At 48.4% G+C, this 24,775-nt stretch overlaps 1 protein-coding gene across 1 annotated transcript in view; it reads right to left on the bottom strand.

Moving 5' to 3' along the window:
- LOC129716209 (dysferlin-like) overlaps positions 1–24,775 on the bottom strand; it is a 189,924-nt gene that overhangs the window by 37,400 nt on the left and 127,749 nt on the right. Inside the window, exons 34-37 of the mRNA XM_055666080.1 lie at positions 18,249–18,419; positions 4,313–4,455; positions 1,946–2,021; positions 677–740 (exon numbers count right to left, since the gene is read on the bottom strand). Coding sequence (XP_055522055.1) covers positions 677–740; positions 1,946–2,021; positions 4,313–4,455; positions 18,249–18,419 — 454 coding nt within the window. The remainder of the gene's footprint in view (positions 1–676; positions 741–1,945; positions 2,022–4,312; positions 4,456–18,248; positions 18,420–24,775) is intronic.

The raw sequence follows: 24,775 nt of genomic DNA, 5'->3' as shown, positions 1-24,775 counted from the left end.
TTGAAGACTGACATAGATCAAACGATTTGGAATAAATAATAATCCTGTATTCCGTATATTACTGGTACACGCGGGGGGGGGGGGAAGGACATCCTGGTGATTGGCAGTGCACCGAGGTACGAGATTGATCCCTGGGAGAGGGACAGCATATGAGGAAAGATTGAAAAGACTAGGCTTATATTCCTCGAGTTGCTGGATTCGGCAACTTAGAGACCTGTAGCGCCTCCCGGATGGTAGGAGGGAAAAACATTCCATGGTTTGGGGTGAGAGCAGGTCCACAGGCGATGCTGAGCTTGCTTTGGACAGACTGAGGTGGAAAAAACGTTTGGAACCGGAGATGCGAATTTGGGGAATTCCCTTCACCACCCTCTGCAATGCCTTCCGGTGGGAGACAGAGAGTTTGCCAGCTACCATACTAGTGAGTCAAGGGATATGGGAGAAGGCAGGCACGGGTTACTGATTGGGGATGATCAGCCATGATCACAATGAATGGCGGTGCTGGCTCGAAGGGTGTATGGAGAGAAGGCAGGTACGGGATACTGAGTTGGATGATCAGCCATGATCATATTGAATGGCGGTGCAGGCTCGAAGGGCCGAATGGCCTACTCCTGCACCTATTTTCTATGTTTCTATGTTTCGATAATGAAGAAACCATTGATTTCCATTCTGGGCTTACCTGCTCGATGTCGGGCTGCAGGGGGCTGTAGAGAGACCTGGTTTCCACGTGCTCTGGTACTAGCCTTCTTGATCAGAGTAGAGCCGCTCCGCTGGGGGCCCAGAGAGAGGTCATCGGAGATGTTGACTCCAAGGGAACCTGAAGCTAGAAACACGTTCCACCTCAGCGTCCCGTTAATGGGGATTGTCAGACGGAGTGCGTGCCGCCTCTGGACTTCCTGACAGTCTACAATGCCCCTCCTTGGTCTTCATGGAGTTAAGGGCCAGGTTGTTGTCAGCGCACCATGCTGCTAAGTGCTGGACCTCCTCCCTGTAGGCCAGCTCATCGTTGTTGCTGATGAGGCCAATCACCATTGTATCATCTGCATACTTGATGATGGTGTTAGTACCATGTACAGGTGTTCAGGGAGTTGTAGGCCAAAGCGGTGTAGGCAAGATAGGCCGAAGGGCCTGTTTCCACACTGTATCACTCTGTGACTCTGTCATAGGATCAGAAGCAGGGCATTTGGCGTATCATGTCTACTCCTGTATTCAAGTATATTACTGGTACATGAGATAATTTGAGGAAGGCCCCATCCATCCTTGTGATTGAGGCAGTGCAGCGTAGGTTCATCCACAGATTGATCCCTGGACCAATGGCGGGACTGTCATATGAGGAAAGATTGAAAAGTAGACTAGGCTTATATTCACATGGAGTTTAGACAGGATGAGGGGGCATCTTATAGTAAACATATAAAATGCCCCATAAAAGGACATGTTGACAAGCTGGAGGCATCCAAACTAGTCCCCAATGTTGGGCGATGTCCCATCCACACTAGGCCACAGTCTTAGAATAAAGGGGAGGACACTAGTAGACTGAGGTGAACAAAAAACTTTTTCATGCCCCAGACACTTGTGAATTTATGGAATGCCCCTGCCACAGAGTAGCATGTGGAGGCCAAGTCACTGGATGGATTTAAGAGAGAGTTAGATAGAGTTCTAGGGGCTAGTAGACATGAGTCAAGGGATGCCCCATCCACACTAGTAGACAGGCAGGCAACGGGTTATTGACTAGTAGACATGATCAGCCATGATCACAATGAATGGCCCGGTGCCCCATCACAAGGCCGACAGTTGACCAACCTCCTCCATCCACACTAGTTTCTATGTTTCCAATGTTTCGATAATCCAGAAACTAGTTGACATGTTTCCATTCTGGCCCCATACCTGCTCGATGTCGGGCCCAGGGGGCTGTAGAGAGAGACATGTTTCCACGTGCCCTGGTACTAGCCCTTGCTTACGAAGCACATGGAGGGCCAGCCGCTCCGCTGGGGGGCCCAGATGGACATTCAACGGCACTCCGTCCTCTGCAAGGGAGACAGGTCGAAATCTCTAATTTCAAGTCATCGAGTGAAGTCAGCGTAGAAACAGGCCCTATGGCTCAACTTGTCCAAACCGACCAACATGCCCCATCCACACTAGTAGACATGTTGACCAACATGCCCCATCCAGTAGTAGACATGTTGACCAACATGCCCCATCCACACTAGTAGACATGTTGACCAACGTGCCCCATCCACACTAGTAGACATGTTGACCAACATGCCCCATCCACACTAGTAGACATGTTGACCAACATGCCCCATCCACACTAGTAGACATGTTGACCAACATGCCCCATCCACACTAGTCCCACCTGCCTGCATTTGGCCATTTACCGGGCAGAGGGACATTCTTGCTATTGAGGGAGTGCAGCGTAGGTTTACACGGTTAATTCCCGAGATGGCGGGACTGTCATATGCTGAGAGAATGGAGCGGCTGGGCTTGTACACTCTGGAGTTTAGAAGGATGCGAGGGATTCCCTATGGTAACATACAAGATTATTAAGGGTTAGGACACGCTAGAGGCAGGAAACATGTTCCTGATGTTGGGGGAGTCCAGTGTTAAGAATAAGGAGTAAGCCATTTAGAAAGGAGATGAGGAAACACATTGTTTTCAAGAAGGAACTGCAGATGCTGGAAGATCGAAGGTACACAAAATTGCTGGAGAAACTCAGCGGGTGCAGCAGCATCTATGGAGCGAAGAAAATAGGCGACGTTTCGGGCTGAAACCCTTGTTCATTGGAATTCTCTGCCTCAGAGGCCGGTGGAGGCTGGTTCTCTGGATACTTTCAAGAGAGAAATAGATAGGTCTCTTAAAGATAGCGGAGTCAGGGGATATGGGGAGAAGGCAGGAACGGGGTACTGATTGTGGATGATCAGCCATGATCACATTGAATGGTGGTGCTGGCTCGAAGGGCCGAATGGCCTCCTCCTGCACCTATTGTCTATTGTCCATTCCCTCTACTCGCTGGAGTTTAGAAGGTTGAGGGGGAACCTCATTGAAACATACAGAATAATGAAAGGCCAGGATAGAGTGGTTGCGGAGAGGATGTTTCCACTCCTGGAAGAGTCTTGGACCAGAGGTCACAGCCTCCGAATTAAAGGACATTCTTTTAGAAAGGCGGTGAGGAGGAATTTCTTTAGTCAGAGGGTGGTGAATCTCTGGAACTCATTGCCACAGAAGGTTGTGGAGGCCAAGTCGGTGGATAATTTGAGGCAGAGATAGACAAGTTCTGGATTAGAACGGGTGTCAGAAGGTTATGGGGAGAAGGCAGGAAAATGGGATTAGGAGGCAGAGATCAGCCTAAATTGAATGACAAAGTAGACTCGATGGGCCGAATGGCCTAATTCTACCCCAAAAAATGAATGGGCAGACCCAAGGTCAATGTCAATGTCACTGAAGAAGGGTCTTGACCCGAAACGTCGCCTATTCCTTCGCTGCATAGATGCTGCCTCACCCGCTGAGTTTCTCCAGCAGTTGGGTCTACCTTTGGGTCATTGACGTAACATCATTAGACAATAGACAATAGGTGCAGGAGTAGGCCGTTCGGCCCTTCGAGCTAGTACCGCCATTCAATGTGATTATGGATCATGGTTCCTGCCTTCTCCCCATACCTCCTGACTCCGCTATCTTTAAGAACCCTATCTAGCTCTCTCTTGAATTCCATATATATAACTGGTTGGCTGAAGCAAAATAATTGGGGATGATTTTGATTTTCAGCAGTTAATAATCAATAACGTTTGGTGCAAAACTGGAGAGGCTTGATGAGTTATTTAACATAAAAACATAGAAAATAGGTGCAGAAGTAGGCCATTCGGCCATTCGAGCCTGCACCACCATTCAATATGATCATGGCTGATCATCCAATTCAGTATCCTATACCTGCCTTCTCTCCATACCCCCTGATCCCACAAGGGCCACATCTAACTAACTCTTAAATATAGCCCAGGAACTGGCCTCAACTACTTTCTGTGGCAGAGAATTCCACAGATTCACCACTCTCTGTGTGAAAAATGTTTTTTTTCATCTCGGTCCTAAAAGATTTCCCCCTTATCCTTAAACTGTGACCCCTTGTCCTGGACTTCCCCAACATCGGGAACAATGTTCCTGCATCTAGCCTGTCCAACCCCTAAATAATTTTGTAAGTTTCTATAAGTGCACATGCAGAAACATTATTTTTTAGTTTAGTTCACAGACAAAGAGTGGGAACGGGCCCTTCGGCCCATCGACTCCGTGCTGACCGACTTGTGAGTCGCTCCACGTGAAAGGGACGCACCGAGTTGGGAGAGCGGGAACTCCTGCCCGCTAAACAAGATCTTGTCCTCGCTGTAGACAGGGAGCCGGAAGCCGTGTCTCTTCGCGTAGTTGTGGAGGCACTGCGTCGGAGTCAGCTGGTCACGCCATCGGTTCGGTCCCGATCTACAAGAAGAATGGACAGGTCAGTGTGGAGAAGGAGTGTGGACTTACGGGACAGACCCATAGTTTAGTTTAGAAACATAGAAACATAGACAATAGGGGCAGGAGTAGGCCATTCGGCCCTTCGAACCTGCACCGCCATTCAATATGATCATGGCTGATCATCCAACTCAGTGTCCTGTACCTGCCTTCTCTCCATACCCCCTGATCCCTTTAGCCACAAGGGCCACATCTTACTCCCTCTTAAATATAGCCAATGAACTTGCCTCAACTATCTTCTGTGGCAGAGAATTCCACAGATTCACCATTCTCTGTGTAAAAAATGTTTTTCTCATCTCGGTCCTAAAAGACTTCCCTCTTATCCTTAAACTGTGACCCCTTGTCCTGGACATCCCCAACATCGGGAACAATCTTCCTGCATCTAGCCTGTCCAACCCCTTAAGAATTCTGTAAGTTTCTATAAGATCCCCCCTCAATCTTCTAAATTCTAGCGAGTACAAGCTGAGTCTATCCAGTCTTTCTTCATATGAAAGTCCTGCCATCCCAGGTAACAGCCTGGTGAACCTTCTCTGTACTCCCTCGATGGCAATAATGTCTTTCCTCAGATTAGGAGACCAAAACTGTACGCAATACTCCAGGTGTGGTCTCACCAAGACCCTGTACAACTGCAGTAGAACCTCCCTGCTCTTACACTCAAATTCTTTTGCTATGAATGCCAACATACCATTTTAGAAGCTCAAGAAAGGTCTTGAACCGAAACGTCGCCTATTTCCTTCACTCCATAGATGCTGCCTCACCCGCTGAGTTTCTCCAACATTTTTGTCTATCGTTGATTTTTCCAGCATCTGCAGTTCTTTCTCAAACATATAGTTTAGTTTAGTTTATTGTCACGTGTACCGAGGTGCAGTGAAAAGCTTTTGTTGCGTGCTATCCAGTCAGCGGAAAGACAATACATCAGCAGTAGAAGGGGTTTACTTTGCTACCATTCTACACGGGTTGCAGGGTGGCTCAGCGGTAGAGTTCCCGCTTTACAGTGCTTACAGGGCCGGAAACCCGGGTTCGATCCCAATTCTCTGAGCTTTTTTCAGACAGCGGCTCTGGAACAGTTCTTGTACCGAGGGTAGGGAGACGCCAATGATCCTCTCTGCTCCCCTCACTACAGGAGCTGACTGTACGGAGTTTGTACGTTCTCCCCGTGACCTGCTGTGGTTTTCTCCGCGATCTTCGGTTTCCTCCCACACTCCAAAGACGTGCGGGTTTGTAGGTTAATTGGCTTGGTTTAAATGTAAATTGTCCCTAGTGTGTGTAGGTTGGTGTTAATGTGCGGGGATCGCTGGTCGGCACGGACTCGGTGGGCCGAAGGGCCTGTTCCTGTGCTGTATCTCCAAACTAAACTGAACTACAGATTATCCGATGGTCACCAATGAGGTAGGTAGCAGCTCACGACTGCTCTCTGGTTGTTGGTAGGATGGTTCAGTTGCCTGATAACAGCTGAGAAGTAACGGTCTCTGAATCTGGAGGTGTGTGCGTTTTCACACTTCTGTACCTCTTGTCTGATGGGAGAGGGGAGAAGAGGGAGTGGCCGGGGTGCGACTGGTCCTTGATGATGCTGCTGGCCTTGCCGAGGCAGCGTGAGGTGTAGATGGAGTCAATGGAAGGGAGGTCGGTTTGTGTGATGGTCTGGGCTCCGTCCACAATTCACTGCAAGGGAGTTACAGGGAGATGTTGAGCAGGTTGGGACTTTAACCCTTGGAGCGCAGGAGGATGAGGGGTGATCTTATAGAGGTGTTTAAAATGATGAGAGGAAGACATTAGTAGAATACATAGAAAGGTACATAGTTCCTTAAAGGTGGCGTTTTAGGGTGGTCAAAAAGTCTTTAGGCACTTCATCAGTCTGGAGTATGGAAGTTGGGAGGTCATGTTGTTCGGCACGGACTTGTAGGGCCGAGATGGCCTGTTTCCGTGCTGTAATTGTTATATGGTTATATGGTTATGTTGCAGTTGTATAAGACGTTGGTGAGACTGCATTGAGAGTACTGGGTTCAGTTCTGGGCATCATGTTATAGGAAAGATATTGTCAAACTGGAAAGGGTGATCATAATCATAATCATAATGATACATTATTAGCCATATGTTTTGCAACACGAGGAATTTGAATTGCTGTACAGTCATACTACTAATAAGCAAAACATATTTTAACATAAACATCCACCACAGTGACTCCCCCACATTCCTCACTGTGATGGAAGGGGAAAACAAAGTTCAATCTCTTCCCTTCTTTGTTAGAAACATAGAAATTAGGTGCAGGAGGAGGCCATTCGGCCCTTCGAGCCTGCACCGCCATTCAATATGATCATGGCTGATCATCCAACTCAGTATCCCGTACCTGCCTTCTCTCCATACCCCCTGATCCCCTTAGCCAGAAGGGCCACATCTAACTCCCTCTTAAATATAGCCAATGAACTGGCCTCGACTACCCTCTGTGGCAGAGAGTTCCAGAGATTCACCACTCTCTGTGTGAAAAAAGTTCTTCTCATCTCGGTTTTAAAGGATTTCCCCCTTATCCTTAAGCTGTGACCCCTTGTCCTGGACTTCCCCAACATCGGGAACAATCTTCCTGCATCTAGCCTGTCCAACCCCTTAAGAATTTTGTAAGTTTCTATAAGATCCCCCCTCAATCTCCTAAATTCTAGAGAGTATAAACCAAATCCAGTCCAAGTCTATCCAGACGTCTTTCTTCATAAGACAGTCCTCCCAGCAGTCGGGGGCCTCGAGACTCGGGGGCCTCGAGACTGGAGTTGACGGGACGATCTTACCTCCGTAGCTGGCGATGGGCCGCCCATCGTCAGGGGCGATCAAGCTCCTGCATCGGAGGAGGGGGGAATCTCAGCTCCCCCGCGCCGTGTGATCTGCCCCGGGTCGGGGCTCGTCAAACGCCGTGCGGTTCTTGGAGCTTCCCGACGTCGGTCTCAACCCGAGACTGTGAGCTCCTCGACGGTGAAATCCACGGGCTGCGGCTGGAGCGTCGATCCTGGGCAAGGCAGACAAAAATGCTGGAGAAACTCAGCGGGTGAGGCAGCATCTGTGGATGGAAGGAAATAGGCAACGTTTCAGGTCGAGACCCTTCTTCAAACTGAAAAAGGATCTCGACCCGAAACATCGCCTATTTCCTTCGCTCCATAGATGCTGCCTGACCCGTTGAGTTTCTCCAGCATTTTTGTCTGCCTTCGATTTTCCCAGCATCTGCAGTTCTTTCTTAAACAACTTAGTTTATTTGTTTAGTTTAGTTTAGGGATACAGCATGGACACAGGGGGAAAATTTGAATAGGAACCCGAGGATGCCATTCTCCATCTACACCTCACGCTGCCTCGGCAAGGCCAGCAGCATCATCAAGGACCAGTCTCACCCCGGCCACTCCCTCTTCTCCCCTCTCCCATCGGGCAAGAGGTACAGAAGTGTGAAAACGCACACACCTCCAGATTCAGGGACAGTTTCTTCCCAGCTGTTATCAGGCAACTGAACCATCCTCTCACCAACTAGAGAGCATTCCTGAACTACTATCTACCTCATTGGAGACCCTCGGACTATCTTTGATCTGACCTTTCTGGACATTATTGTGCATTAAACGTTATTCACGTTATTCCCTTATCCTGTATCTGTACACTGTGGACGACTCGATTGTAATCATGTATTGTCTTTCCACTGTCTCGTTAGCTCGCAACAAAAGCTTTTCACTGTACCTCGGCACATGTGACAATAAATTGAACTCAAAATAAACTAAAACAAAGCAAAAGATAGACATAAGTGACTCAGCGGGACAGGCAGCATCTCTGGAGAGAAGGAAAGGGTGACGTTTCAGGTCGAGACCCTTCTCATGACCCGAAACGTCACCCATTCGTTCTCTCCCGAGATGCTGCCTGAGCCGCTGATGCACTAATTGGCTTTATGTCTATCTTCGGTTTAAACCAGCATCTGCAGCTCCTTCCTACACATTGAAACATAGAAACATACAGATTAGGTTTAGGAGGAGGCCATTCGGCCCTTCGAGCCAGCACCGCCATTCAATGTGATCATGGCTGATCATCCCCAATCAGTACCCCGTTCCTGCCTTCTCCCCATATCCCCTGACTCCGCTATCTTTAAGAGCCCTATCTAGCTCTCTCTTGAAAGTTTCCAGAGAACCTGCCTCCACCGCCCTCTGAGGCAGATAATTCCACAGACTCGCCACTCTCTGTGAGAAAAAGTGTTTCGTCGTCTCCATTCTAAATAGTTTACTCCTTATTCTTAAACTGTGGCCCCTGGTTCTGCACTCCCCAACATCTGGAACATGTTTCCTGCCTCTAGCGTGTCCAAACCCTTAATAATCTTATATGTTTCATAAGATCCCCCTCTCATTTTTTCACACAGAGAGTGGTGAATCTCTGGAACTCTCTGCCACAGAGGGTAGTTGAGGCCAGTTCATTGGCTATATTTAAGAGGGAGTTAGATGTGGCCCTTGTGGCCAAGGGGATCAGAGGGTATGGAGAGAAGGCAGGTACGGGATACTGAGTTGGATGATCAGCCATGATCATATTGAATGGCGGTGCAGGCTCGAAGGGCCGAATGGCCTACTCCTGCACCTAATTTCTATGTTTCTATGTTTCTATGTTTCATCCTTCTAAATTCCAGAGTGTACAAGCCCAACTGCTCCATTCTCTCAGCATATGACAGTCCTGCCATCCCGGGAATTAACCTTGTGTCATTGCAGAGAAAGGTTGAACAAGTTAGGTCTTTATTCTTTGGAGCGCAGAAGGTTAAGGGGGGACTTAAGGGGGTACTTAGAGGTCTTTAAAATGATGAGAGGAATAGACAGAGTTGACGTGGACAAGCTTTTTCCATTGAGAGTGGGGAAGATTCAAACAAGAGGACACGACTTGAAAATTAAGGGACAGAAGTTTAGGGGTAACATGAGGGGGAACTTCTTTACTCAGAGAGTGGTGGCTGTGTGGAATGAGCTTCCAGTGGAAGTGGTGGAGGCAGTTTCGATTTTATCATTTAAAAATAAATTGGATAGGTATATGGACGGGAAAGGAATGGAGGGTTGTGGTCTGTGTGCAGGCAGATGGGACTAGGTGAGGGTAAGTGTTCGGCACGAACTTGTAGGGCCGAGATGGCCTGTTTCCATGCTGTAATTGTTATATGGTTATATTGTGCCATTGAATACGATCATGGCTGATCTTCCATAATCAGTACTCCGTTGCTGCTTTCTCCCCATATTCCCCCTTGATTCCCTTAGCCCTGAGCTATGTCTAACTCTCTCTTGATACTAAATTGCTGGGAAGATGCTGTTCACTTCTGGACGAGTCTGGTTGTGTGCAGACTCAAACTTCTGTAATGAACCGTATTAGTACCTGAGGGGCTGTGACTGAGCAAATGTTGGTATTGGCTTTAGGATTCGTTTATTTTTGCTACGTGCTCCAAGATACAGTTTTTTTTTTTGCATGTTACCCAGGCAGATCATGCCGTACATAAGTACAATCAAACCATGCGTGAGGCTAACCAGTGGTCCAAAAGTAAAAAGATCGCAGAATATATGTGTTGCAACAGGAACTGCAGATGCTGGATTACACCGGAGATAAGACACAAAATGCTTGAGTAACTCAGCGGGGACAGGCAGCATCTCTAGAGAGAAGGAACGGGCGATGTTTCAATAGACAATAGACAATAGGTGCAGGAGTGGGCCATTCGGCCCTTCGAGCCAGCACCGCCATTCAATGTGATCATGGCTGATCATCCCCAATCAGAGATAGGTTGAATAAGTTAGGTCTTTATTCTCTGGAGCGCAGAAGGTTAAGGGGGGACCTGATAGAGGTCTTTAAAATGATGAGAGGGATAGACAGAGTTGATGTGGACAAGCTTTTCCCTTTGAGAATAGGGAAGATTCAAACAAGAGGACATGACTTCAGAATTAAGGGACAGAAGTTTAGGGGTAATATGAGGGGGAACTTCTTTACGCAGAGAGTGGTAGCGGTGTGGAATGAGCTCCCAGTGGAAGTGGTGGAGGCAGGTTCATTGGTATCATTTAAAAATAAATTCGATAGGCATATGGATGAGAAGGGAATGGAGGGTTATGGTATGAGTGCAGGCAGGTGGGACTAAGGGGAAAAAAATTTGTTCGGCACGGACTTGTAGGGCCGAGATGGCCTGTTTCCGTGCTGTAATTGTTATATGGTTATATGGTTAGTTCCCTGTTCCTGCCTTCTCCCCCTGACTCCACTATCTTTAAGAGCCCTATCTAGTTCTCTTTTGAAAGTATCCAGAGTAACGGCCTCCACCGCCCTCAGGGGCAGAGAATTCCACAGACTCACCACTCTCTGTGAGAAAAAGTGTTTCCTCATCTCCATTCTAAATGGCTTACTCCTTATTCTTAAACTGTGGTACCTGGTTCTGGACTCCCCCAACATCGGGAGCATGTTTCCTGCCTCTAGCATGTCCAATCCCTTAATAATCTTATATGTTTCAATGAGATACCCTCTCATCCTTCTAAACTCCAGTGTGTACAAAGCCCAGCCGCTCCATTCTCTCAGCATATAACAGTCCTGCCATCCCGGGAATTAACCTTGTAAACCTACGCTGCACTCCCTGAATTGCAAGAATATCCCAACGTTTAAGAAACAGTTAGACAGGTACATGGATTGGACAGGTTTGGAAGGAGATGGGCCAAGCGCAGGCTGGTGGGACTAGTGTAGATGGGACATGTCGGTTGGTGTGGGCAAGTTGGGCCGAAGGGCCTGTTTCCACACTGTAGGACTATCACTCTGTGACTCTCAGTAACCCTTGCATCCCTCTCTCTATGTCTTTCCCCCACCCAAGTCATCGCACTCGTTTCACTGTCATCTTGTTGAGTCTCATTGTCTGTAACCCGTTTTCACCTAGCTCACAGCTAACAATGGCCTGTATCACCATTACTTTTTTGCATATCTTTCGTTCATTTATTCTATATCTCTCCTTATCACCGCCTATATATCTCTCGTTTTCCCTCTCCCCTGACTCTCAGACTGAAGAAGGGTCTCGACCCGAAACGTCACACATTCCTTGTCGCCAGAGATGCTGCCTGTCCCGCTGAGTTACTCCAGCATTTTGTGTCTGATACAGAACCGGCATGTACAGTTCCTTCCTACACAAGAACAAGCTCCTTGACTCACGATGTACGTGTCCAACAAGGTGCCTGTGATTTGCTCAAATTCCCTTCTTACAAAAAAGGAACAAAAAAAAGTGCCATGTCCACAACAGGGTGGACTGGAAGATGCAGAATTCATCTTTATTATACGAGAAGGTTGACAAAAGTGCTGGAGTAACTCAGCGGGTGAGGCAGCATCTGTGGAGAGAAGGAATAGGTGACGTTTCGGGTCGTGACCCTTCTTCAGACGTACGTGTTGGGGGGGGAGAGAGGAAGAGGCAGAGACAGTGGGCTGGGGGGGAGCTGGGAATGGGAGGGGAAGGAGGGACAAAGCAAGGACTACCTGAAATTGGAGAAGTCAATGTTCATACCGCTGGGGTGTAAACTGCCCAAGCAAAATATGAGGTGCTGTTCCTCCAATTTATGGTGGAAATCACTCTGGCCATGGAGGAGACCCAGGACAGAAAGGTTGGATTCGGAATGGGAGGGGGAATTGAAGTGCTGAGCCACCGGGAGATCAGGTTATTATATGAGTGGTCTGTTTGACAGCTTAATAAGAGGGGAAGTAGCTGTCTAATTTAGTTTAGTTCAGAGATACAGCGCGGAAACAGGCTCTTCAGCCCACCGAGTCTGCGCCGACCATCGATCCCCGCACACTAACACCATCCCTCACACACTAGGGACAATTTACAATCTTTACCGAAGCCAATTAACCTATAAACCTGCACGTCTTTGGAGCGTGGGAGGAAACCGGAGCACCCGGAGAAAACCCGCGCAGGTCACGGGGAGAAGGTGCAAACTGTACAGACAGCACTGATAGCCGGGAACGAACCCGGGTCTCTGGCGCTGTGAGGCAGCAACTCTACCGCTGTGCCAACGTGCCGCCATTTAGTTTTGTTGCGTTTAGTTCATTGTCACGTGTACCGAGGTACAGTGAAAAGCTTTTGTTGCATGCCATCCAGTCAGGGAAAAGACGATACATGATTACAATCGAGCCATTCACGGCACAGAGATGAATAAAAAGCCTGAACGTGTAAAATAATTCAGGATTATAATGTAAAATGATTAAGGAAGGATTACAACTTAGAGTAAAATGTATTTATTTTTCTTTCCTTTGTAATGCTGATATTCCGGGTTATCTAATGGATTGTATAGGATAGGCAAAAATAAGCTTTGTGGGTTCAGCCTATTCCTTTTTCGGTCATTGATTATGTGAACATTGTGTGAAATAGATGCAGTGGTTCATATTCACACAGATTGTAAAGTTTTGTACTTTTTAATATATGACCAAAATAAACTATTCATTCATTCATTCATTCATTCATAAAGGGAATAACCTTTAGTGCAAGGTAAAGACCACTAAAGTTCAATTAAAGTTAGTCCGAGGGTCTCCAAGGAGGTAGATAATAGTTAGTAGCCCTTGATTGGACCGAGCTTTCACCCACTCTCACCCCTCCTCTACTTTCAGAAGTGTCCCAAAACAAAACGTCACCTATCCATGTTCTCCACAGTTGCTGCCTGACCCGCTGAGTTACTCCAGCACGCTGTGAAACGTCACCTATCCGTGTTCTCCACAGATGCTGCCTGACCCGCTGAGTTACTCCTGCACTCTGTGAAACGTCACCTATCCATGTTCTCCACAGATGCTGCCTGACCCGCTGAGTTACTCCAGCACTCTGTGAAACGTCACCTATCCCTGTTCTCCACAGATGCTGCCTGACCCGCTGAGTTACTCCAGCACTCTGTGAAACATCACCTATCCATGTTCTCCACAGATTCTGCCTGATCCGCTGAGTTACTCCAGCACTCTGTGAAACGTCACCTATCCATGTTCTCCACAGATGCTGCCTGACCCGCTGAGTTACTCCAGCACTCTGTGAAACGTCACCTATCCATGTTCTCCACAGATGCTGCCTGACCCGCTGAGTTACTCCAGCACTCTGTGTCCTTTTGTGCTTCAAAGACTAAGCTCGCCCCTCTTTCCCTTTGGAGTTTGCCAGGAGATCAAATGACAATAGACAATAGACAATAGATGCATGAGGAGGCCATTCGGCCCTTCGTGCCAGCAATGCCATTCAATGTGATCATGGCTGATCATCCCCGATCTAGGAGACTGGAGGAAGTTCTGTCCCTTGGGTGTTAAGGGGTCGACTGGGATCCCATATATTCATGTTCATATGTTCAAGGAGCAGAATTTGGCCATTCAATCCATCAATTCTACTCCGCTTCTCCCGCTCCTAACCCCATTCTCCTGCCTTCTCCCTATAACCCCTGACACCCGTACTAATCAAGAATCTGTCAACGTCCTCCTTGAAATGATCCACTGACTTGGCCTCCACAGCCGTCAGTGGCAATGAATTCCACAGATTCACCACCCTCTGGCTAAAGAAATTCCTCCTCATCTCCTTTCTGAAGGTAAAACAACCTTTCATTCTGAGGCTGTGACCTCTACTCCTACGTCACCTATCCTTGTTCTCCACAGATGCTGCCTGACCCGCTGAGTTACTCCAGCACTCTGTGAAACGTCACCTATCCTTGTTCTCCACAGATGCTGCCTGACCCGCTGAGTTACTCCAGCACTCTGTGAAACGTCACCTATCCATGTTCTCCACAGATGCTGCCTGACCCGCTGAGTTACTCCAGCACTCTGTGAAACGTCACCTATCCATGTTCTCCACAGATGCTGCCTGACCCGCTGAGTTACTCCAGCACTCTGTGAAACGTCACCTATCCATGTTCTCCACAGATGCTGCCTGACCCGCTGAGTTACTCCAGCACTCTGTGAAACGTCACCTATCCACGTTCTCCACAGATGCTGCCTGACCCGCTGAGTTACTCCAGCACCTTTTGTGTATGAACCAGCATCAGCAGTTCTTTATAGAGCCCGTCAGTCTCAGTCTACCCCACGACAGAAGAGGGAGGAGTTGTACAATTTGCTAGCCACAGGGAAGAAGGATCTCCTGTGGCGTTCTGTGCTGCATCTTGGTGGAACCAGTCTGTTGCTGAAGGTGCTCCTCAGGTTGACCAGTGTGTGTCACGGAGGGGGTGAGCTGTAGTGTCCGGGATGCTCCGCAGTTTGAGGAGCATCCTCCCCTCCAAGACCAACCTCCCGTCAATCCAACTCCAACTCCGCCCCCAAGACGGAGCCGGCCTTCCTGATGAGTTTGTTGATGCTGTTGGCGTCGGCAACCTTCGACCTGTTGCCCCGACACACGGCAGCAAAGAAGATGCCGCTGGCCACCACCGATTGGTAGAACATCTGCAGCATCTCACTGCAGATGTTGAAGGAACGGAACCTTCTCAATAAAGTACAGGTGGCTCTGTCCCTTCTTGTACAGGGCCCCAGCGTTCCTGGACCAGCCCAGATTACTGTCCACGTACACTCCAAGGTATGTGTACTCCCTGGTAAACTGCACATCACACCATTGATGGAGACAGGAGACAGGGGTGCTCCTCTCCTAAAGTCCACCACTAACTCCTTAGTCTTGTTGGTGTTGAGCTGCAGGTGATTCAGCCCACACCACTCAACAAAGTCGGTGACTACACCTCTGTATTCAGCTTCCCCATATGACTGTACAGAGTGATACTGCATGGAAACAGGCTCTTCAGCCCAGCTTGCCCACACAAACTAGCATGCCCCATCTACACTAGTCCCACCTGCCTGTGCTTGGTCCATATCCCTCCCGTCCTGTAATATCCATGTACCTGTCTAAGGTAGACAAAAATGCTGGAGAAACTCAGCGGATGAGGCAGCATCTATGCAGCAAAGGAAATAGATGTCAATAGACAATAGGTGCAGGAGGAGGCCATTCGGCCCTTCGAGCCAGCACCGCCATTCAATGTGATCATGGCTGATCATCCTCAATCAGTACCCCGTTCCTGCCTTCTCCCCATATCCCCTGACTCCGCTATTTTTAAGAGCCCTATCTAGCTCTCTCTTGAAAGCATGCAGAGGCCCTGCCTCCACCGCCCTCTGAGGCAGAGAATTCCACAGACTCACCACTCTCTGTGAGAAAAAGTGTTTCCTCGTCTCCGTTCTAAATGGTTTACTCCTTATTCTTAAACTGTGGCCCCTGGTCCTAGACTTCCCCAAAATTGGGAACATGTTTCCTGCCTCTAGCCTCTAGTCCTTAACAATCTTATATGTTTCAATGAGATCCCCTTTCATCCTTCTAAACTTCAGAGTGTACAAGCCAGGCTTAGTTGTAGGGAAGAAGCTGTTTGTGTTTTCTCGTCTCCATTTTAAATGGCTTACTCCTTATTCTAAATTGCTTGCTCCTTACTGAAGAAAGGTCTCGGCCCGAAACGTCACCCATTCCTTCGCTCCATAGATGCTGCCTCACCCGCTGAGTTTCTCCAGCATTTTTGTCACCCTTCGATTTTTCTAGCATCTGCAGTTCTTTCTTAAATATGTACCTGTCTAAGTGTTTCTTAAACTTCGGGATAGTCGCAGCCTCAACCACCTCCTCTGGCAGCTCGTTCCGTACACCCACCACCCTTTGTGTGAAAAAGTTACCCCTCGGATTCCTATTAAATCTTTCCCTCTCTCACCTTAAACCCATGTCCTCTGGTTCTCGATTCCCCTACTATGGGCAAGAGACTGTGCGTTTAGCCGATCCATTCCTCTTATGATTTTGTACATCTCAATAAGATCACCCCTCTGACAGATGCTGCCTAACCAGCAGTTTGTGTCTTAAGGCAACTAGTTGAGGGCTAGCCACAGAAGCAGTTCTATGATCACATATTACAATCGCTCCTAATACACTCTTAAATCACTGTTCCTACACCAATGTTTCTTACTTCAACTAGAATCTTAAACTACTATCTACCTCATTGGAGACCCGCGGACTATCCTTGCTCGGACTTTGCTGGCTTTGCCTTGCACTAAACGTTATTCCCTTATCATGTATCTGTACACTGTAAACTTACAAAATTCTTAAGGGGTTGGACAGGCTAGATGCAGGAAGATTGTTCCTGATGTTGGGGAAGTCCAGGACAAGGGGTCACAGTTTAAGGATAAGGGGGAAATCCTTTAAAACCCAGATGAGGAGAACCTTTTTCACACAGAGAGTGGTGAATCTCTGGAACTCTCTGCCACAGAGGGTAGTCGAGGCCAGTTCATTGGCTATATTTAAGAGGGAGTTAGATGTTGCCCTTGTGGCTAAGGGGATCAGAGGGTCTGGACAGAAGGCAGGTACGGGATACTGAGTTGGATGATCAGCCATGATCATATTGAATGGCGGTGCAGGCTCGAAGGGCCGAATGGCCTACTCCTGCACCTAATTTCTATGTTTCTATGTTTCTATGTCAAGAGGACTGAAATACAAACACAGAGATGTAATGCTGAGGCTCTATAAGGCGCTGGTCAGGCTGCATCTGATAGATAGATAGGTTCTTTATTGTCATTATAACATGTAAACATGTACAACGAAATTAAAAATGCCAACCAGTCAGTTCACCATTCACACATTATCTAAAAGCTAACGATACGTAAAAGACAATATCTGGAATAAACAACTAAAATAAATAACATGAAAAAAACAAGCATAAACACACAACCATACATTCTTCTGTCAATTGCACAATCCCTTTGGTATGTAGTGCACCTGCGCTCATTTGGTGGCTATATTAAGTGTAGTTATTGCTGTGGGATAAAAACTGTTTGGACTATCGTGAGCAGTTTTGGGCCCCTTTATCTGAGGAAGGATGTGCCGGCTCTGGAGAGGGTCCAGAGGAGGTTTACAAGAATGATCCCAGGAATGAGTGGGTTAACATGTGATGAGCGTTGGTCGGCACTGGGCCTGTACTCGCTGGAGTTTAGAAGGTTGAGGGGGGAACCTCATTGAAACTTACAGAATAGTGAAAGATTTAGATAGAGTGGATGTGGAGAGGATGTTTCCACTGGTGGGAGAGTCTAGGACTAGAGGTCATAGCCTCAGAATTAAAGGGCGCTCTTTTAGCAAGGGGGTGAGGAGGCATTTCTTTTGACAGAGGGTGGTGAATCTGTGGAAGTGGACTCAATCGACAGAATGGCTTAATTCTACCCCTATTAATTGTGAACTTACGAACTTGTACATTGGTACACGTCACGATGAACTGAACTGAACGTAACTGAATGGCTATATTTAAGAGGGAGTTAGATGTGGCCCTTGTGGCCAAGGGGATCACAGGGTATGGAGAGAAGGTAGGTACGGGATACTGAGTTGGATGATCAGCCATGATCATATTGAATGGCGGTGCAGGCTCGAAGGGCCGAATGGCCTACTCCTGCACCTAATTTCTATGTTTCTATGAACATCCCATAAAGCGCAGGTCCCTGTCTCAATAGACAATTGGTGCAGGAGTAGGCCATTCAGCCCTTCGAGCCAGCAACAACCGCCATTCAATGTGATCATGGCTGATCATCCCCAATCAGTACCCCGTTCCTGCCTTCTCCCCATATCCCCTGACTCCGCTATCGTTAAGAGCTCCAGCTCTCTCTCTTGAAAGCATGCAGAGAACCGGCCTGTGAGGCAGAGAATTCCCCAGACTCACAGCTCTCTGCGTGAAATAGCTTTTCCCTCATCTCCATCCTAAATGGCCCCCCACTTATTCTTAAACATACCCGTGCGTTGTGGCTCCCCGTCTTTGACTCACATGCAGTAGGTTTGAGGTAGACCACAGCAAGCTCCGAACCGGGACAGGAAGCGATTCTCCAGGTCGATCACAGTCTCGCCGATCTTCTCGTCCTTGGACAAGATGTCGTAGTCGTAGAGAGTGACCTTCAGATCTTTCTCGATGGGCAGGAGTCCCGTCAGCTCATACATCCTGCACAAAGAAGAGCAACATGTTAAGGGCTGGAGGTTACACAAAAAAGCTGGAGAAACTCAGCGGGTGCAGCAGCATCTATGGAGCGAAGGAAATAGGCAACGTTTCGGGCCGAAACCCTTCTTCAGATGTTAAGGGCTGGTCTCACTTGGCCGATGTTTACGCCGACTGCTGGGCCTGTACGCTCTGGAGTTTAGATGTATGAGAGGGGATCTTATTGAAACATATAAGATTATTAAGGGTTTGGACACGCTGGAGGCAGGGAACATATTCCCGATGTTGGCGGAGTCCAGAACCAGGGGCCACGCACAGTTTAAGAATAAGGGGTAAGCCATTTAGAACAGACGCGGAAACACTTTTTCACACAGAGAGTGGTGAATCTGTGGAATTCTCTGCCACAGTAGGCGGTGGAGGCCAATTCATTGGATGTTTTCAAGAGAGAGTTAGATTTAGCTCTTAGGGCTCAATAGACAATAGACAATAGGTGCTGGAGTAGGCCATTTGGCCCCTCGAGCCAGCACCGCCATTCAATATGATAATGGCTGATCATCTCCAATCAGTACCCCGTTCCTGCCTTCTCCCCATATCCCCTGACTCCGTTATTTTTAAGAGCCCTATCTAGCTCTCTCTTGAAAGCATCCAGTGCTGCCTCCACCGCCCTCTGAGGCAGAGAATTCCACAGACTCACAACTCTCTGTGTGAAAAAGTGTTTCCTCGTCTCTGTTCTAAATGGCTTACCCTTTATTCTTAAACTGTGTGGCCCCTGGTTCTGGATTCCCCCAACATCGGGAACATGTTTCCTGCCTCTAGCCTGTCCAAGCCCTTGGAACCAAGGGATAGGGGGATAAAGGCACACTGATTGGGGATGATCAGCCATGATCACATTGAATGGCGGTGCTGGCTCGAAGGGCCGAATGGCCTACTCCTGCACCTATTGTCTATGTCGCTATGTTTGTATTAAGCACCACTATCGTACCTGCCTCCACCACCGTCCCTGGCAGCGTGTTCCAGGCAGCCGCCACCCTCTGTGTAAAAAAAAGTTTCCCCGCGCACCCCTTCAAACTTTACCCCTCTAACCTTAAAGCTGCGCCCTCTATTGTTTGGCACTGCCCGGCGCTGTGAGGCGGCAAACTCTACCGCTGCGCCACAGTGCCGCCTATCGAGTATGTGATGGGATGGTTTGGAGGGAGCTTGACTGTGGGTCTGACCCCTGAGAACATGTGGGAGACGGGACAATATAGAGGGCGCTTCACTCTATCTATCTCCAATTCATTCTCTCCCTGCCCTGGGAACAATATTAGCACTGGCGAACATTCATGAATAATACAGCCATAATCCTCCCCCCCCACCTCCCACCTTATTGAGAAAACATTTAAAAATAAAATACTGGTTTCTCTTTAACAAAACGAGTGCATAAAAAAAATATATATATATATATCCTCTGTATTAATTAAATAAGCCTGTTGGTGCCTTATTGGTTTGAGGGCTTGAAAGCTTCAGACTTCCAGGTCTGTGCTCCGAGCCAGTTTGTGAGTCTGTGAATGTTTAAGTTGGCAGCGTTGTTAGCCAGTATAGTGCAGCCAAAGGCTAGGGTGTAACAAGCCAAGGGGTACATCCTAAATGTGGGAGGAACTCACTCGAGTGAATTTTAAACACGCTCGACTTCAAGTGAAGTGAGCTACGGGAGGTCAGGGGTGATGGGGAGAAGGCAGGAGAATGGGGGGTTAGGAGGGAGAGATGGCATGGCGGCGTAGACTCGACGGGGCCGAGTGGCCTGATTCTTCTCCTGCCACATATGAGCTAATGAACACTCCGTAGCACGCATGACGCAGAACAGGTTTAAGGTAAAACTCCAGATGCTGGAAAAATCGAAGGTAGACAAAAATGCTGGAGGAACTCAGCGGGTGAGGCAGCATCTATGGAGCGAAGGAAATAGGTGACGTTTCGGGTCGAGACCCTTCTTCAGAATGATGAAGGGTCTCGACCCGAAACGTCACCTGTTCCTTCGGTCCATAGATGCTGCCTCACCCGCTGAGTTTAAGAAGGGTCTCGACCCGAAACGTCACCTGTTCCTTTGCTCCATAGATGCTGCCTCACCCGCTGGAGTTTAAGAAGGGTCTCGGCCCGAAACGTCACCTATTCCTTTGCTCCATAGATGCTGCCTCACCCGCTGAGTTTAAGAAGGGTCCCGACCTGAAACGTCACCTATTCCTTTGCTCCATAGATGCTGCCTCACCCGCTGGAGTTTAAGGAGAGTCCTGACCCGAAACGTCACCTATTCCTTTGCTCCATAGATGCTGCTTCACCCGCTGGAGTTTCTCCAGCATTGATGTAGAACAGGGGTGGGCATCCATCACGTGTACACATGGAGCACGCCCCCATCCCGCCCCGGATGACAGGCATCAAATCACGTGTTCACAGAAGGTAGACAAAAATGCTGGAGAAACTCAGCGGGTGGGGCAGCCTCGTGCAATCCTCGCATGTCTCACCCGCTGAGTTTCTCCAGCATTGTTTGTCCACCTGCGATTTTTCCAGCATCTGCAATTCTTTCTTAACCGTGTTCACAGAAGGCGCGTGGCCGTGCCGGCGGCTTTGCGCGCAGGATGCGGTCGGCGGGCCGGATGATTACGGGGAAAAAAATCCGCCTGCGGGCCGGATGATTTCGGGTTACGGGCCACATTCGGCCAGGGGGCCGGAGGTCGCCGATCCCTGCTGTAGAACAAGGGAGTGTAGCTCCTCATTTCTATTTTGACGCTTCCCGTGAACCCATGAACATTTAGCAATAGAGATAAACAAATTCACTCAGCCCCTTAATCAGTTCAGATGTGACTCCATTCCTTGGAGCGCAGGAGGATGAGGGGTGATCTTATAGAGGTGTACAAAATCATGAGAGGAATAGATCGGGTAGATACACAGAGCCTGTCGCCCAGAGTAGGGTCGTCGTGAACCAGAGGACATAGGTTTAAACCAGGGGTTTCCCAACCTTTTATGTCCCATTTACCCCGGGCAACTTTAATAGCACATAACAATATTATTTCATTTATTTATGAGCAACTAATGATGAACAGATACCGGTATACCAGAACCAAACACAGTCAGTCAAAGAAAAAAAATATGTACAGAATCAACACATTTACCCCCTGGGTAGGCGAAATTTACATCCCAGGAGGTAAATATACCCCAGGTTGGGAAACATAGAAACATAGAAATTAGGTGCAGGAGTAGGCCATTTGGCCCTTCGAGCCTGCACCGCCATTCAATATGATCATGGCTGATCATCCAACTCAGTATCCTGTTCCTGCCTCCTCTCCATGCCCCCTGATCCCTTTAGCCACAAGGGCCACATCTAACTCCCTCTTAAATATAGCCAATGAACTGGCCTCAACTACCTTCTGCGGCAGAGAATTCCACAGATTCACCACTCTCTGTGTGAAAAAGGTTTTCCTCATCTCGGTCCTAAAAGATTTCCCCCTTATCCTTAAGCTGTGACCCCTTGTTCTGGACTTCCCCAACATCGGGAACAATCTTCCTGCATCTGGCCTGTCCAACCCCTTAAGAATTTTGTAAGTTTCTATAAGATCCCCCCTCAATCTTGTAAATTCTAACCCGAACCCTTGGTTTAAGGTGAGGGGGGGTGGGGGGGGGGGGGGGAGGTTTACAGGAATGGTGGGGATGGGTAACTTTTTCACACAAAGGGTGGTGAGTGTAAGGAACGAGCTGCCGGAGGAGGTAGTTGAGGCTGGGACTATGCAACGTTTAAGAAGCAATTGGACAGGTACATGGATAAGACAGGTTTGGAGTGATATGGGCTAAACGCAGGCAGGTGGGACTAGTGTAGATGGGACATGTTGGTCGGTGTGGGTAAGTTGGGCCGAATGGCCTGTTTCCACATGTGAGTTTATGACTAAAAGGCAGGTGGAGTTTAACAGCTCAGATTCAGATTCAGATTCAATTTTAATTGTCATTGTCAGTGTACAGTACAGAGACAACGAAATGCATTTAGCATCTCCCTTGAAGAGCGACATAGCAAACGATTTGAATAAAAAAAATAATAAGTGTCCGGGGGGGTGATTGGCAGTCACCGAGGTACGTTGTTGAGTAGAGTGACAGCCGCCGGAAAGAAGCTGTTCCTCGACCTGCTGGTTCGGCAACGGAGAGACCTGTAGCGCCTCCCGGATAGTAGGAGGGTAAACAGTCCATGGTTGGGGTGAGAGCAGTCCTTGGCGATGCTGAGCGCCCTCCGCAGACAGCGCTTGCTTTGGACAGACTCAATGGAGGGGAGCGTGGAACCGGTGATGCGTTGGGCAATTTTCACCACCCTCTGCAATGCCTTCCGGTCGGAGACAGAGCAGTTGCCATACCATACTGTGATGCAGTTGGTAAGGATGCTCTCGATGGTGCAGCGGTAGAAGTTCACCAGGATCTGAGGAGACAGATGGACCTTCTTCAGTCTCCTCAGGAAGAAGAGACGCTGATGAGCTCGAATGGAAGGGGGGCAATATACAATTAATGGCAAGACCCTTGCAAGCATCGATATGCAGAAGGATCCTGGGTCCATGTTCATAACTCGCTGAAAGTAGCGACCTAAGTGGACATACTGGCAAAGAAGGGATGTGGCCGAAGGGTCTCAATAGACGATAGACCCGCAACGTCACCCATTCCTTCTCTCCAGAGACGCTGCCTGTCCCACTGAGTTACTCCAGCATTTTGCATCTACCTTCGGTTTAAACCAGCATCTGCAGTTAGACGAAGGTAGACAAAAATGCTGGAGAAACTCAGCGGGTGAGGCAGCATCTGTGGGGCGAGGGGAATGGGCAACGTTTCGGGCCGAAACCCTTCTTCAGACAACAGGCAATAGACAATAGGTGCAGGAGTAGGCCATTCGGCCCCTCAAGCCAGCACCGCCATTCACTGTGATCATGGCTGATCATTCCCAATCAGTACCCAGTTCCTGCCTTCTCCCCATATCCCCTGACTCCGCTATCTTCAAGAGCCCTATCTAGCTCTCTCTTGAAAGTATCCAGAGAGCCGGCCTCCACCGCCCTCTGAGGCAGAGAATTCCACAGACTCACCACTCTCTGTGAGAAAAAGTGTTTCCTCATCTCCGTTTTAAATGGCTTACTCCTTATTCTTAAACTGTGGCCCCTGGTTCTGGACTCCCCCAACATCGGGAACATGTTTCCTGCCTCTAGCGTGTCCAAACCCTTAATAATCTTACATGTTTCAATGAGATTCCCTCTCATCCTTCTAAACTCCAGAGTGTACAAGCCCAGCCGCTCCATTCTCTCAGCATATGACAGTCCCGCCATCCCGGGAATTAACCTTGTGAACCTACGCTGCACTCCCTCAATAGCAAGAATGTCCTTCCTCAAATTAGGGGACCAAAACTGCACACAATACTCCAGCTGTGGTCTCACTAGGGCCCTGTTCAACTGCATCTGCCTATGATAGTCCCGCCATCCCGGGAATTAATGTGTAGTTCCTTCCTCCTCATGTAGTACACCTGCCTGCCTTCCTCGGTTGGGGCACTGAGTACAAGAGTCTGGAAGTTGTGATGCAGCTCGACGGGATTTTGGTCGGGCAGCGTTTGGAGTGTTGCGTGCAGTTCTGGGCGCCCCCATTATAGGGAGGATGTGAAATGCCTTTGGAAAGGATGCAGAGGAGGATTGCCAGAAGGCTGCCTGAATTAGAGGTTATTAACTACAAGGAGAGGTTGGATAGACTTGGATTGTTTTTTCTGGAATAGTGGAGGCTTCAGGGAGACCTGATAGAAATGTAAATAGAATTTAAGATCATGAGACGCATAGAAACACAGAGAAACATAGAGCCATAGAAATTAGGTGCAGGCAGGAGGAGGCCCTTCGAGCCAGCGATCGCCCCGTACACTAGCACTCTCCTACACACACATGGGACATTTTTACAACTTTTACAAAGAGCCAATTAACCTACAAACCTGTACGTCTTTGGAGCGTGGGAGGAAACATTCATTGTGATCATGGCTGATCGTCCCCTATCAATAACCCGTGCCTGCCTTCTCCCCATATCCCATGACTCCACGAGCCCCTAGAGCTCTATCTAACTCTCTCTTAAATCCATCCAGTGACTTGGCCTCCACTGCCCTCTGTGGCAGGGAATTCCACAAATTCACAACTCTCTGGGTGGAAAAAGTTTTTTCTCACCTCAGTCTTAAATGGCCTCCACTTTATTCTAAGACTGTGGCCCCTGGTTCTGGACTCGCCCAACATTGGGAACATTTTTCCTGCATCTGGCTTGTCCAGTCCTTTTATAATTTTATATGTTTCTATAAGATCCCCCTCATCCTTCTAAACTCCAGTGAATACAAGCCTAGTGTTTTC

Source organism: Leucoraja erinacea, unplaced genomic scaffold (genome assembly GCF_028641065.1).
Source record: "Leucoraja erinacea ecotype New England unplaced genomic scaffold, Leri_hhj_1 Leri_187S, whole genome shotgun sequence".
In the NCBI taxonomy this organism is placed as follows: domain Eukaryota; kingdom Metazoa; phylum Chordata; class Chondrichthyes; order Rajiformes; family Rajidae; genus Leucoraja; species Leucoraja erinaceus.
This window is presented reverse-complemented; position numbering and strand designations above follow the sequence as displayed.